This window comes from Takifugu flavidus, chromosome 8 (assembly GCF_003711565.1).
Source record: "Takifugu flavidus isolate HTHZ2018 chromosome 8, ASM371156v2, whole genome shotgun sequence".
In the NCBI taxonomy this organism is placed as follows: Eukaryota; Metazoa; Chordata; class Actinopteri; order Tetraodontiformes; family Tetraodontidae; genus Takifugu; species Takifugu flavidus.
In genome coordinates, this window is record NC_079527.1 from 7,378,906 (window position 1) to 7,392,874 (window position 13,969).

The window sequence follows — 13,969 nt, forward strand, 5'->3', positions numbered from 1 at the left end:
CAGCGGTTCAATAAAGCCAAAGGACAAAGATGTCAAACGCAGAAGGCTCGCAGAGGCTAGCTCAGCATCTTTCCCTCTGTGGCTGTGTCACGGATCAACGATCAGTTTCCCTCAGCGATGCCTGAACAAGAGCAGACAGCAGCTAATAAACATGAACACGCCTGCAACAGACGCGCATCCTGATCAGGGCAATGATGGCAGGATATGTTCACTGCATTTATATTGTTGCTCTCTCCAATCAGCTGTCTGCTGAGCGCAGGACAGTTCACTCTTCCACCACCCCAGGAACTCTGAGCATGAACCCTGAACAAAAGTCCCTCAACTCCAAAGTTTTCCTTTGCTTCAGAGGGAGATGCTACAATTATTATGACCATCACTGTATATTTACTCCCTTAAATAAAATCCATACCTCAGAGTTAATCCAAGCTAGTCATAAACAATCTACAGCAGCTTGGAAAAGAGGAAGATCTTGAAATATTTTTTCTACCAGTTCCAGAGCCTCAGATTTTAAGTGTTATCACAGCAAACTTCGGTGCCATTAATTTGTTGTTCCTTTGTGTAGCTCCTTAAGGCTTGAGATGGGCCGTGCTTATTCAGCAGGGATGAGCGCAGATCGATGGAGGAAAAAGTCAACTAATTGTCTGTAACGCTGGCGACGATTGCAATTAATCGGTTTATGAGGAGGTGGTGGGTTTATAATGAGGCTGAGAAGACGACCGGATGACGATGATGAGTTATGAAGGCTGCGTTTGTAATGCTGACAGACAAATCCTCTTAACTCGCAGCAGTTGGCCAAACCTGGACCATCCAAACAACCAACGCTTGAAAACTGCAGAGCAGAACACTGAAGGTATTTGCTCTACAGGGTATTATGTTAGGCTAATAACGGAAAAAAATGCTTCAGACATGCTGATTTGATGAATCCATGGTTATCTAAGCGCAGCCAGAGCAGACAGATTGTCGCTAAAACGCTTGCGACATGGCGCTGCCGCCAGCCGTGGTGATGGGTGGAGACATCGCAGATACATCACACATGCATGCAGACGCCACGTATTTTTCACATCCATCGGCCAAATCCGATTTGTTAAGGCCCCTCTACGACTCACTTAAGAAGCTGTGGTCAATGGAAATCACATTTCCGTGATTGGACATCCCATTATCCCGCCGGCCCAGACCCGCACTCCAGCAGGGCTGAGACGGAAGCCTGACCAGGACGGCGGCTCCAGCAAGTCCGTCGCCTTTCAAAGGGTAAAAGCCCGACGTATTAGTCATAAGTGTTCTTTAAATTCATTATCATCTTAACACGCCAGCGGCACAAGTGTGTGTGTGTGTGTGTGTGTGTGCGAGGGAGAGGGGAGAGGAGGGTGGCCTGTTAAATGAGGTTAGTGGAGCCGTTCAAAGCTTCACAGTTGCTGTGCTGTCGGCCGCGTCACACGAGAGTCGTGAGACATGAAAAGCGTCTCCTCCTGTAATGAGGCTGCAGAAGCTGCTCATAATGCATCTGGGGACTTCCTGAGGTTAATCGATGGACGGCTTCTGAGTCGTCTCCGTCCAGGGCCTGTCTGCATTTTGAATCATGAGAATCTCCACAAGAACGCAAGTCAGCATAATTCCACGTGATGTTTACAGCCTCCTAAACAAAGTGGGGTGTATACTAGGAGACAAAAGGAAGCCCTGTCCCACAGTTAATTCCTCTTAATGATGTGGCCTTCTTGTGCATATGGACATTTCAGTTTCTTCCAAAGAAATAGTCAATAACTGATTCACAAACCAGCTGTGTCTCTAAAGCACATAACTCATGGTCTTGAAGGGCTTTCACACCTTAGTTCCCTCAGGTTTAAATCGCTTTCTAGACATGCACCATTTTCCTTTTGGTTTTGCTTCTTTTCACAGGGAGAAATTCCAAGCACACCCAAAGGCATCACTTCAAACCACATAAGAATATCGCCGCGGCTCATAGGTCAGATGGGGGAAAAACTGAGGAATGTACCAGTTTAATGCCTGTTTTATGACACGGGAAAGCCACCGCAGGATGTTTATCATCCCGATGATTCGTTATGTTCTTTGAATTTAATTTAAAAAGAGACACGGTGGCCAAGTACACACTAAAATGTAGAATTGAACCTTCTTCCTGGTTTAATCCATGTAACGACATTTTAAAGGAGGATGTGGGAGGATAACATACTCAACGCTGTTAATTCTAAGCACAAACGTGCAAAACTTGAAATCGTGATTTTCCTACATTTGAAAACAAAGCAACCAACTAAATGGGGGTTTGGTTTTAATGATCTGTCCTTAAATGAATTCCACAGAAAACCCAGATGACTTTGTCTCCCGATATCAAGTCAAGACAGATACTCAGAGACTTGGCAGCAGCAACAAAATGCAAACCAACAAACTAATTATCACTTACAAAGCTGAGCACGCGTCTCCCCATCAGACATCCCGAAGCCCGTGTATTTTAGAAACGCTGTTCTTTGTTCATCTGAAAATGTGCATTTATCACCTCGGAATAACCGTAAAATCACTTCTGAAGAAATGACGATGTGTGTTGATGTGCCATTTTGTTAAGGTTGCCATCTGAGAATAAAACAAAAGGGACGACTGTTTACCAGCATGTTCTTAAGCGACACTTTGGTTACCGTGGTTACCAACCCCGGCCGTGAGTTGGTCCTTTTTCGTGGTTCAGCATGTGTCTCATTTATAGTGAGTGTTTGCAGCAAACACGAGCGATTCCACGTGTCAAACGTAGCATCTCACCTCTTCCTCATGATACTGTAAGGCAAGTCTTCCTCCTGTTTAATGTGGGCATGATCTCCGCTCGCTCGCTCGCTGCCTTCGCTGTCGTCACTGCTGAAAATGGAGGACAGCTCCTTCTTGGGCACCCGGTTGGGGGGCAGGGGGATGGTGCGTTTCTCAGCCAAGCGCCCGCGGTTCTGCATAGCAAGACACAAATAAAATGCAGGCACTTTAACAAGTGGATTCTTTTAGAAGCTGCCACCTTGCCCTGGTGGGAAGTAACTGAAATAGGTTTTTTTAGATTATTTTTTTTATGTCAGATCTGAGTCCCTTTTAAAGGTGTTCCAAGATCAATCGTGTTCAATGTACTCAGAATACAGGCTAGCAGCAATGCTAAAAGTGCTTACGTGAATGGTCAGCATGTTCAGCTGTTCACCATGTTTTCTTTACTAAAGCTATAAGCTCTTCCCTGTCAAAATCCTTGTATATGTTCCATCTAGTTAGTAGAATCGTTTCAGCTTCGACGAGTGATTTCAGTCAGCGGTGCTTCACACGGACCTCATGATAGTTACAACTTTTCTTCTCTAAAACCAAACCGATGGAGAGAACGGAGCGTTTATTTTTTCTACAAAGCTGCCAGGAAAAAAGCCAAGAAAAAGAGGGGATAAAAAGGAGCCCGTGGCCCTGAGGGAATTAGGAAGTGAAGCTGGGCGACCTTTAATGTGACCTGAAGAGGTCAGTGCAGATTAACGTGGTCCTATCACGGAGAGATAGGGGTGGAGGGGAGAGAGCCAGGAGAGGAAACTGGAGACGAGCAGGGGAAGGTTACAGGCGGAGGCAAAGAGTCAACAGGGAGGAGAGGAAAATCGGATGTGGGTTTGTAGAGAAGACAGGGGGGAAGAGGCGGGTGTGAGCACATACATGAAAGAGAATGTGGAGAGTCAGAACACAGAGCCGGAAACCTCCGGACTCAAAACTGTCCAGAGAGCAGTGGGCTTGGGTTTGAAATGATACCCCCCTCCCCACAGACACACATACACCCCTCTCAGTGCTTCTGCTCTCACTCCCGGACGGCTTTAAGCCCTCCAGCTATGCCTTCCACTACATGCAACCCCTCTCTCTGCCGTCATCCCCGCACCCTCGCTCATTCCATCCCAGGAGGCGCGACAGCATGAGTGGCAAGCGGGGGCAGGAGGAGGGATTTGGGGGCTCCTAGCCAAGAGGCAAACAGGTGCAGCCCCTCTGGAGTCTCTCAAATGGCAGACATTAAAGAGAGCAGAGGGGTAAAAAAGACGAAAACACCCCTGAGGATGAGCAGCATGCACTTCTGCACATTTCTCGCCATGTTTTGACTGTGTCCTGGCAGGTTTTGTTCCCCCCTACTCTGTTCTTTTCTGTTAAAATTCTGATTTCTGCCACTTCTGTGCAACTTTTGAGCAGGCTGAAGGTAGAGATGAAACTCTGGCAAGGAAAAAAAACTGAGCCCAACACACAGGTTTCCACACACGCCATCGCTGGAATAAATCAAGATGGATGACACGTCACCATTCCCTCCTCCCTCCTCCCTCCTCCTGTACAAAATGAAGCCAGTGAAAAAAAATGGAAAAATAATAAGGAGAGGCGGGGCTTATTTACATTACTGAGGCCTACCACCAGAGGGCGTGTATGATTCAGTTTATCCAGGATATATAGTCTACATCCAACAGTCAGACACATCCAGCTGTCAAATAATTCTGCACCTGCGAGTGTCGGTGCTAAACAACAGCACATGTGCACATCACCTCCACCCACACCTGATTCCTAAAATTCCCCTTTAGAATAGGGGATTTCACTTGGAGTGCGCTGGCAATCGTGTGCGTACAGGAATAGTCGTGACTGCGGCCACGTCGGTGTGTTTGTACGAGTCTGCTTGAGCGGGTAGACAACCACCCACATGGCCGTGACATACCCAGGCTGACAGCAACCCCCCCGTTTCCTCCCGCTCCTCTCCTCCCGGAAAGCCCCGGCTCTTTCTTCAGCGGCACTGACGCAGAACCGGGGGTGAGCTCCCACCGCTTCCGGCAACACTTCCGCAGCACGGGGGAGGGCTCTCTCCGAAACAAAACACGAAGCAGAAAACACACCCCTGGCAGCCCACGTAGGAGCGCTCATAGGAAGGGCGCCCGGGTGCGCACGCCTGGGCGTGCACGCAAACACATACACGTGTGCGCACAGAGCTGAGGCAACCTTACTGTGTGTGGTCACCCTCCTTTTAGCCATGGAAAAAAGCCTCTCATAAAAGTCCCACTAAAAGCACCTCTATGAATATCACCTCCCACGCTTTCTGTCTAACAGAGAGGGAGCCAAGAAATACACTAAAATCTAGCTGAGCTTCACGTTTGCATGCGGAAAAAAAAAGATAAATAAATACAGGCACACATGCCCGAGGACATGCTGACCAACTCACTCTAAATGAACACAGTCACAATTGGATGAAGAAAAAAATTCATTCTCTCAATTCTTGAAAATGATCTGACAATGATTTTCAATAAAAAATGGATAATCTATTACATGTAAAATGTCATTTCTTTCCATGACAATTGTTGAAACTAAGCCTTCTGATTGGGGCTAATCACATTACGTTTAGTGTGTCGAATTTGCCTCTTGAAGTGTTTTTGACCTGATTAACTCGCCCATATGGTGTTTTCATTTGCAGCAGCATACTGTATATCGTGAGCAAAATCAGCAGCTATGCAGCTGAGGGTTTCCGATTGTGTTCCACTGTTCCCTCAACGACAGCCATCTGAATAAAAACGAGGTCAGTTAACAGTGAAGAGCTACAGGAGGAAAGCGGGACTAAATGGGCTCAATTAATGGCAACCATTTTAGCATGTTTCATTTTACAGGAAACGTGAGGCCAAAAAAGGTGTAATCCTAGTGGTAGGTGGCGGTACTGCAATAATACCTGCCTCATTTCAGATGGTTTGAAGCCATAAAACAGGTGACATCTGATGATTGGCAGGTGAGGTTCTTGCATTTCAGTCGCTACCATGTGTAGAAGGAAGTAGTAATGGTTCATTTGTCTATTTTATGTCAACTCTAGCGACATAATCTTAACAGAAACAGGCCTGTGTGCTGCATCACACATAGATGTTCACACAAACTACACTTTTTAGGTTTTTAGCGAATTTTTGAAGCAAACAAACGTTCTTTTGGTGGAACCCCCCCACACAGGCTGATATCATAGCTCATTGTTGGCTAACAACAAAGAAATTATGAGGCTTTTCAGACTTTTAAATGAGCTCTTGGTAGAAAAGAGTTTTTCTTTCCCCTCGTGTTATTTCCTGAAAGGTGCAGTGCCCTGCCGCTGGCTCCAACCGGCATTAGCGAAACACACGTACACACACACACACAACACACACACACACACACACACACACACACACACACACACAGCGGTAGCCGCCCGTGACATTCCTGCAGCTGCGGCGCTCTCTCTCCCTCGCACGCGCCCCCCCAGCGATCTCCCTGGGGGACGAATGCCTAATGAGTCACGCGCCTGTCTGCCGTTACCTCGCTCTGTGTGTGTGTGTGTTGTGTGTGTGTGTGTGTGTGTGTGTGGAGGCGGTATGGCGGGCCGACTTGGCGCGAGCACTGAGGGGAAGGGGGAGGGGGAGATGAGAGGAAAAAATCAGGACTATGAAGCGAGAGAGAGAGAGAGAGAGAGAGAGAGAGAGAGAGAGGGAGGGAGGGAGGAAGGGAGGAGGTAGGTCATTACTGAGCTGGGAGAAGAGCTCTAAAATGAGGCGATAACAAACAACTGATGTGTTTGACCGAGGCTCAGATCATGAATCACAAATTACAAACACTTACCTTTAAACGCTGCGTTCTGAGATCCCTCTGTGTGCCCAAACACGGACACTGTAAACTGATTACTGCGAGTAATCAGATTAAAGTTTAAGTAGTTTGATTAAAGTGCTTACGTGGTCCATGTTAACCGCATTTTCACAGTAACCCAATAATAAAGTTTACATGATGACTCTGACCATGAGGAAATGAGGTCTTTTAGCCACTAGAAGCTTGTTTTGCTTTGACTTGCATGAATTCAAGCCGCGCCTCGGTTCAGCCTTTATGACTGTCTGTTGGTTCATGCTGTCATCGCTGGACTCTGAGCTACAGAGTCTTGTTTTTGATCTGAATCAATTAAGCAGCGTGAATATCAAAATGACCTTGAAAAGCAAAGATCAAGAGCTAACAGGATGGATTAAGGGGTAATCAGTGCTGAAGTGAGATCAATTATCAAGATATGGGGACTTTTAAAAACACAACCACAGAGGAAATGCTTCTTCGAGATTATTAATATTTGAAGAGGACCGTTATATTTACGGTCAGTATCATTTAAGCAAAGTTTGATCGATGAGCCATGTGAGCGGAATGGTGAAAAAAGTGAGAAAGAGCTGAAGGTCAGACGGCGCCCACCAACGCACACACACACATACACACACACACACACACACACACACACACACACACACACACACAGCGGTAGCCGCCCGTGACATTCCTGCAGCTGCGGCGCTCTCTCTCCCTCGCACGCGCCCCCCCAGCGATCTCCCTGGGGGACGAATGCCTAATGAGTCACGCGCCTGTCTGCCGTTACCTCGCTCTGTGTGTGTGTGTGTGTGTGTGTGTGTGTGGTGTGTGTGTGTGTGTGTGGAGGCGGTATGGCGGGCCGACTTGGCGCGAGCACTGAGGGGAAGGGGGAGGGGGAGATGAGAGGAAAAAATCAGGACTATGAAGCGAGAGAGAGAGAGAGAGAGAGAGAGAGAGAGAGAGAGAGGGAGGGAGGAAGGGAGGAGGTAGGTCATTACTGAGCTGGGAGAAGAGCTCTAAAATGAGGCGATAACAAACAACTGATGTGTTTGACCGAGGCTCAGATCATGAATCACAAATTACAAACACTTACCTTTAAACGCTGCGTTCTGAGATCCCTCTGTGTGCCCAAACACGGACACTGTAAACTGATTACTGCGAGTAATCAGATTAAAGTTTAAGTAGTTTGATTAAAGTGCTTACGTGGTCCATGTTAACCGCATTTTCACAGTAACCCAATAATAAAGTTTACATGATGACTCTGACCATGAGGAAATGAGGTCTTTTAGCCACTAGAAGCTTGTTTTGCTTTGACTTGCATGAATTCAAGCCGCGCCTCGGTTCAGCCTTTATGACTGTCTGTTGGTTCATGCTGTCATCGCTGGACTCTGAGCTACAGAGTCTTGTTTTTGATCTGAATCAATTAAGCAGTGTGAATATCAAAATGACCTTGAAAAGCAAAGATCAAGAGCTAACAGGATGGATTAAGGGGTAATCAGTGCTGAAGTGAGATCAATTATCAAGATATGGGGACTTTTAAAAACACAACCACAGAGGAAATGCTTCTTCGAGATTATTAATATTTGAAGAGGACCGTTATATTTACGGTCAGTATCATTTAAGCAAAGTTTGATCGATGAGCCATGTGAGCGGAATGGTGAAAAAAGTGAGAAAGAGCTGAAGGTCAGACGGCGCCCACCAACGCACACACACACACACACACACACACACACACACACACATAGTTGTGGTACCCTCCACCCTCGGCCCCTACGCGTTGAGCCAAGTGGGCAGTTGCAGCCCAGTGGAGCGGCACAGGGGGGGTGGGGAGCAGGAGGACGGGAGGTGCACAGAGGCTGAGAAATGGAGGGGCGGGGGGGCTTCTGGGGCAGCGCTGGGAGGTCAGTGGCGGTGCAGTGAAGCGTGCCAGCATGCTTCCCGCTCTCCCCTTTCCCTTGAGTTTCTTTCCCTCCCTCATTCGCACTCATCCTCTGCCCCCCCCCCCCCCTCTTTCTCTATTTGAATTGGGCCACCGAGGTTGTTGAGTGGTGGGGGGGCTTTACGTACAGGTAACGATTCTTCTTCATTCAGCACTAATACAAGGGAAGTGGAGCTTAGCGTAAAGTTGTAGTTAGTATTCAGCTGATGCTTTCTCTTCTCCATAACAGCCCCACAATACCGTGCACTTTAATCTTTTTAAATTATGTTTTTCCCATTAACCATATTGAAAGTAGCGTTATGAAAATGAGATGGATTCAAGTTATAGTACGTGTGTGTGTGTGCGTGCGCACGCATGCACGTGTGTGTTTAATTCTGCTTTGCAAAAAGGAACACTTGATTGGAGGAGGTCTTTACAAGCCGGAGGAGAGGAGTGTAATTTCCTCCCAGCCTCCGCCAGTTCCGCTGAAATAACAGAGCAGAGGAAGCCCAGCTCTCCTGGGAGGAGACACACATGCCTGCAGCAGGCAGGCAACTCGGCCAGTCGTGGCTTGCGTACAAATAACCACGCACATGCACACAGAGAGGCATTTCAAAAACACACTCTCGAAATATATGAAGTCAGCCACAAGCTTGTCACACGCCGAAAACATGGTAAAGCCAATGACGACGTCTTATTATTAATTCAAGGGGAAACTTTAGAAGCAATTAAATCTGCCCACATGGAGAAATCCTTTAAGCACCTGATTATCACATAAGCGCAGGCTTAATAGAAAGCAAACACACGTCAACGTACTGATCAATCACACACTGAATTAATTTCAGATTGTTGATAAGCATGGCTGGTACATGGAAAATTCAGCACTGCAGCAATAGCTCGGCTTGTGTTGTGTTGCGCGGGCCAAGCGCAACAAATTACCTTCCCAGAGTTCCGAGCAGGAGGCGAGAAGTCCTCTCACCAGCTGCTGCGCTCCTTCGTTTTATGATCGGCTGCCTCATGCCCATAGCAAAATAAGATCACTCAAAGTTCAGCCGTCAAACTTTCAAAATATATGACTGCGTGAGGTAATTCGTGTCAGTGGGCAGGCGTGTCGTGTGCACGCGCGTGTGTCTATGTGTGTGTATGCGGGTGTGTGTGTGTGTGTTCATCAGTGAGGGAGTGCTGTCTGTGATGGCCTGAGGGGAGCCAGTGGAGGGAGACGCCAGTACAGGCCACACAAGTCCTATTGCCTTCCCTCCTCCTCAGGAGGAACTGCCAACCTCTCCGACTTGTGTGTGTGTGTTTGTATGTGTCACAGTGGAGGGTAAGACTTTGGGCTTCATCACCAGAGAGGAAAAGAGGACCGGAGAGAGAGGAGGCTACAACAACAACCTGAAGGTTCTCATATCCCTGCTTACGTCAATGAGTTGGACTCTGCCGCGGCTGTAATTGAAGCGGAGCGGCACCAGCAGCAGCAGGCCGGCAGCCCATCACTTTGATATTTGTAATAAGCCCCAACGTAAGCAAATACGCTCACATCCACAAATGCTCCTGTTAAAAAAAGGCCCTGAGTGTTTCCACCATCTGTTTTCTCTGCCCCGCGCCTCCCCCGGGTAATTTGTTTTGGCTGAACCCGCCACGACGGGGTTCAGTTCTTCATTCTTGGCTGTGAAAAATGTCACCGGTTCACCTGTATCGCTCAAACACCTCCGGCTTATCTAAACCGCCCTCGCCTTGCGTGTCTCGCCCACAATAATCAGCGGTAGCCACGCTCGGTAACTTGCTAAGCCTCTTACACCCTTCCCTCAAGATTAGTGCTTGGGAGCGACGACAGATGCGCTCCGTGGTGATAAATACACACACGCACAAACACACACGCTTCACAACCCGCCACACCTGTGTGAACAGATTTGGCAACGGCGAACAGGCAGTGTGCTTACTCAGAGATGACACACACACACAGACACGCACACAGACGGAGTGGCGACGTAATTGTGACACACCTGCAAGGCCCGGAGGTTTGGCTCCGTCTCTCCCCCCCCCAGGCCTGGCTCAAGCGAGCGCAGGGCAAACAAGAGTTCAACATTCAGGCGAGGAGGCTGATTCGACGGGACAGAGGAGCCCGACCGACAACGCCCCGACGTCAGGCGGCTCCACAGCCGCGCATAAAAAAAAGGGCCGCGTCTGCGTGAGGCTGAAAGTGGGTTTGATACTCCTGCTGAGGCAGATTAACGTCAAAGTTGAAGCGCCTCTGTCCAATAGCATCGGGGTCAGTGCTCCCATATTCCTTAAAAAAATCCAATAATCTGAGCAAATATCAAACCTGCATATTAATCCTACTCCAGTTGAACTATTTTTAGCATCCATTAGAACAGAAACGAAGAAAATGGAGGGTAAAGAGGAGCAAAAACTGAAATGGGTTGAAAGAAATTCCAAATATCAAATGATGGGTGAGTAATCCAGTTTTTAATCCACACTAACTAGATAACCAAGACAATGACCTTTAGACAAATATGTCAGTTGGAGGACACAGACAGTGAGTCAGAGCAGTGAAGGCAGAAGGCGAGATGTTCCTACCACTGGAGATGAAATCCGACAGCCGGGACAGTCGCAGATCGGCGGGTGCACCTGTAAGATTCCTTTGGACATGAGAGTCTTGAGACTTTTCCCTGGAAAACAGAGAGGAAGTTGAAGATAAACCTCCACCTTGACACGCGTCATCACATCACAGCTGGTCACAAAACTGAGGGAAATCTGGGAGCCCGGGACGGTGCCTGCGGGAGTCGAACCTGCAGCAGAAATCGAGATTGTGCACGTGGTTGGGCTGCACAAGAAGGTGTTGACTCGCAGAGACAGCAGCCCACTGTTATCTGTCCATATGAATCAGTATATTAAACTATTAGGCTACCATTTTTGACCCCGGGGTGCGACCCCCCCACACACACAACTTAGCGCCTGTCAGTTCTGCCTGGGTTACCGCGTGCCCGCGCGCGCGCGCGCGCCTGCTTTAGGGTCATGCCAGCGCCAACCGTTGTCTCAAAAGGCTATTTGACGGTAAAATGAACCGTGAATTCCGTATCGCTTTGTTGCTGCTACGGTCAGCAACGTGTGTGTCCCAGAACTGTCATCAGCATAAAATAATGACTTTAAGCCTCGTTTGGGTTCTAGAATGACCACATTTGACACGTTTTTTTTTTTTGTAAAAGGCTTTGTTGAACATCAGAAGCGTCATCGGACAAGCGTCCCGCTGGGCCAAGGAAAAAGTATCCCCCCCCTAATACAAAACATCTACCTCCTCTAACTGGATTTATTGAATAGTCAAACTTTTCATCTCAGTTCCGCCGCAGGTTTCTCCAGATGTCCCCGTTTGGAGCGCGATCGCAGCCCAAACTCTGTCAGCGCCTCGGAGGACATGCGCCTTTCTCATCCGTCTTCTTACGCACTGTAACCCTTTCACTCCAAAACTCCACACCGGCCCAACAAACCAACTTTGTGCATCTACAAAGTGTTTAACTGCTAATAAAAATCCGCTCCCCCGCGACAGCCCGACGCGTGAAAGCGCTTACCTTTGTGTCGAATACTCCGTTTCCAGTCTTTGGCAGTCTCTCGTCCACTGACAAACTGGAACTCATTGGGCGTAAGCCATTCGCCCCTGTATTTAATGGAGGGTCCTTTACTGCCTTGACACAATTTATTAATATAAAGCAAAGCCTTGTTTTCCCCGCACTCCACCTCGATGCACGGCTCCCCGTTGTCAAAGAAAGGCTGAAAGTCGGGGATGGAGGAGAATCTCTCCAACATTAAGTCGTCCGTGTGATGGTGGAGGTGCTGGTGATGCAGCGCCGAGTCGTGGAGCCCCAAGTACGCGCGGTGATGGGCGAAAATGTGGTCGTAAGGCGGCGGATGCGGGGTCACCACGGAGATCGCGGTGGCATTTAAAGGGGCCAGGTATTCGGACTGGTTAAAGGCAGTCAGTGCCATGTCGTCTCCATCCAGCCTCTCCTTCTTGATGGCAGGCATGTTAGCGGAGGGCGAGCGCCGGTAACAAGTGAGAAACTGCTCGTCCGATCCAACTTGAGCGTCCTCTCCGTCTGTTAGTGGGGCTGAGCCAGACTCGCAGACGCGCCGCTTGTTTTTACGCAGAGTCCCCGTGTCGCCGTGAGACAGCGGTCTGGTGAAGTTGCCGGATAGATTCCCATTCAGTAGTTCCCAGCTCGCAGCAGCAGTAGCGCTCTCAGCCTCGCAGCTCCTACCTCCCACATTTAATCACGCTCGCTCTGTTAATACCTGACGTGCGGGGCAGCCCTGCGCCCCGGACATTATGGCACCAGCAGTGATCATTAGTCGCCGACGCACCTCAGGGTATATCAGATTTCTTTCAGGAAGTCAGAAGTTGTGTTTAATAGCCGGTGCGTGCAGTCAGCATCTCTGAATAAAACGAATATCGAAGAGAGGATCTCAAAGAGAGGGTGAAGGCGCTGGAGTGAGGATATTATTTCTCATGTTCAAAGAAACAGTTCGGCAGAATGACGTTGATGAGAACGCGCAAGCCAAACACGGGTTTGTTATTCCGGGAGAGCATTTGCGCAACATCAACGCGGTCGAAAGTTTGGCGAGGGTTTGTTTTTGACCCCTGCGTGTCTCGCTGAAGTCACGCTGAAGTTCACAGATCCAGACCAAACAAGATTTGCACTCTCCGCCGCTTCTTAACTTGGCCCATTTAAGCGGCGAAGGCTCGACGAGGGGGCGCACGGAGGAGGGAGGGCCGCGAGGGACGGCGCCGCGCTGCGTAAAATGGAGAAAGCGTCGTTAGTGAGGGAGGAAGTGAGCCGAAATGTCGTTGAGACGGCGGCGTCGTCAAACAAAAAGACCGGAGGGAATGAAAGGCGCATCACAGAATAATTCATTATCGTTTCATATGTGAATGAGAAGCCCACCAGCTGAATATTTAAACAGATGCAAATAAAGGAAATTACTTGGACTCGCAGTTTGTTGGTTTGAAAAACTTTCAAAACCACCACGCACAAACCTATAAAAGAGTCAATTGGAATGAAGAAATGTCCCAAAATGATCCACAATACAGTGCTTTCAAAGATAGACAAGTAATTCCAGAGACCAATATTAACTGAACAAAGTGGGAAAACCTAAACTTTTGAGCCTAAAATGCATCACTTTCAAACTTTGGTTAGAGGTCTGTTCGCACATTAAAATGTCGTGAAAATAAAGTTATGTGCAACTCTGCCGAGAGAGCGTTGCTTTAAAATGATCTGAGAGTATCATCTCCACACTCCCGGCTGTATCTGTTCCTCTGGAGCCCATGAACGAGACCACATCTGACCCCCATCAGCGGCGAACCACCCAGGTGGATCCACCACCAACACATGGGATAGTCATTCCAGCAGCAGAGGTGGGGTCCAAAGTGCTGTGTGAGGGGCCAATAAATCAGGCTAAACCGCCTCT

The 13,969-nt window shown here is 48.4% G+C and overlaps 1 protein-coding gene across 1 annotated transcript in view; it reads right to left on the minus strand.

The window, feature by feature from the left end:
- Positions 1-13,245, minus strand: part of samd11 (sterile alpha motif domain containing 11) — a 40,693-nt gene extending 27,448 nt beyond the window's left edge. Inside the window, 3 exon segments of the mRNA XM_057042229.1 lie at positions 2,761-2,936; positions 11,087-11,178; positions 12,076-13,245. Coding sequence (XP_056898209.1) covers positions 2,761-2,936; positions 11,087-11,178; positions 12,076-12,529 — 722 coding nt within the window. The 5' untranslated portion in view covers positions 12,530-13,245.
- Between the last annotated feature and the right edge of the window lie 724 nt (positions 13,246-13,969).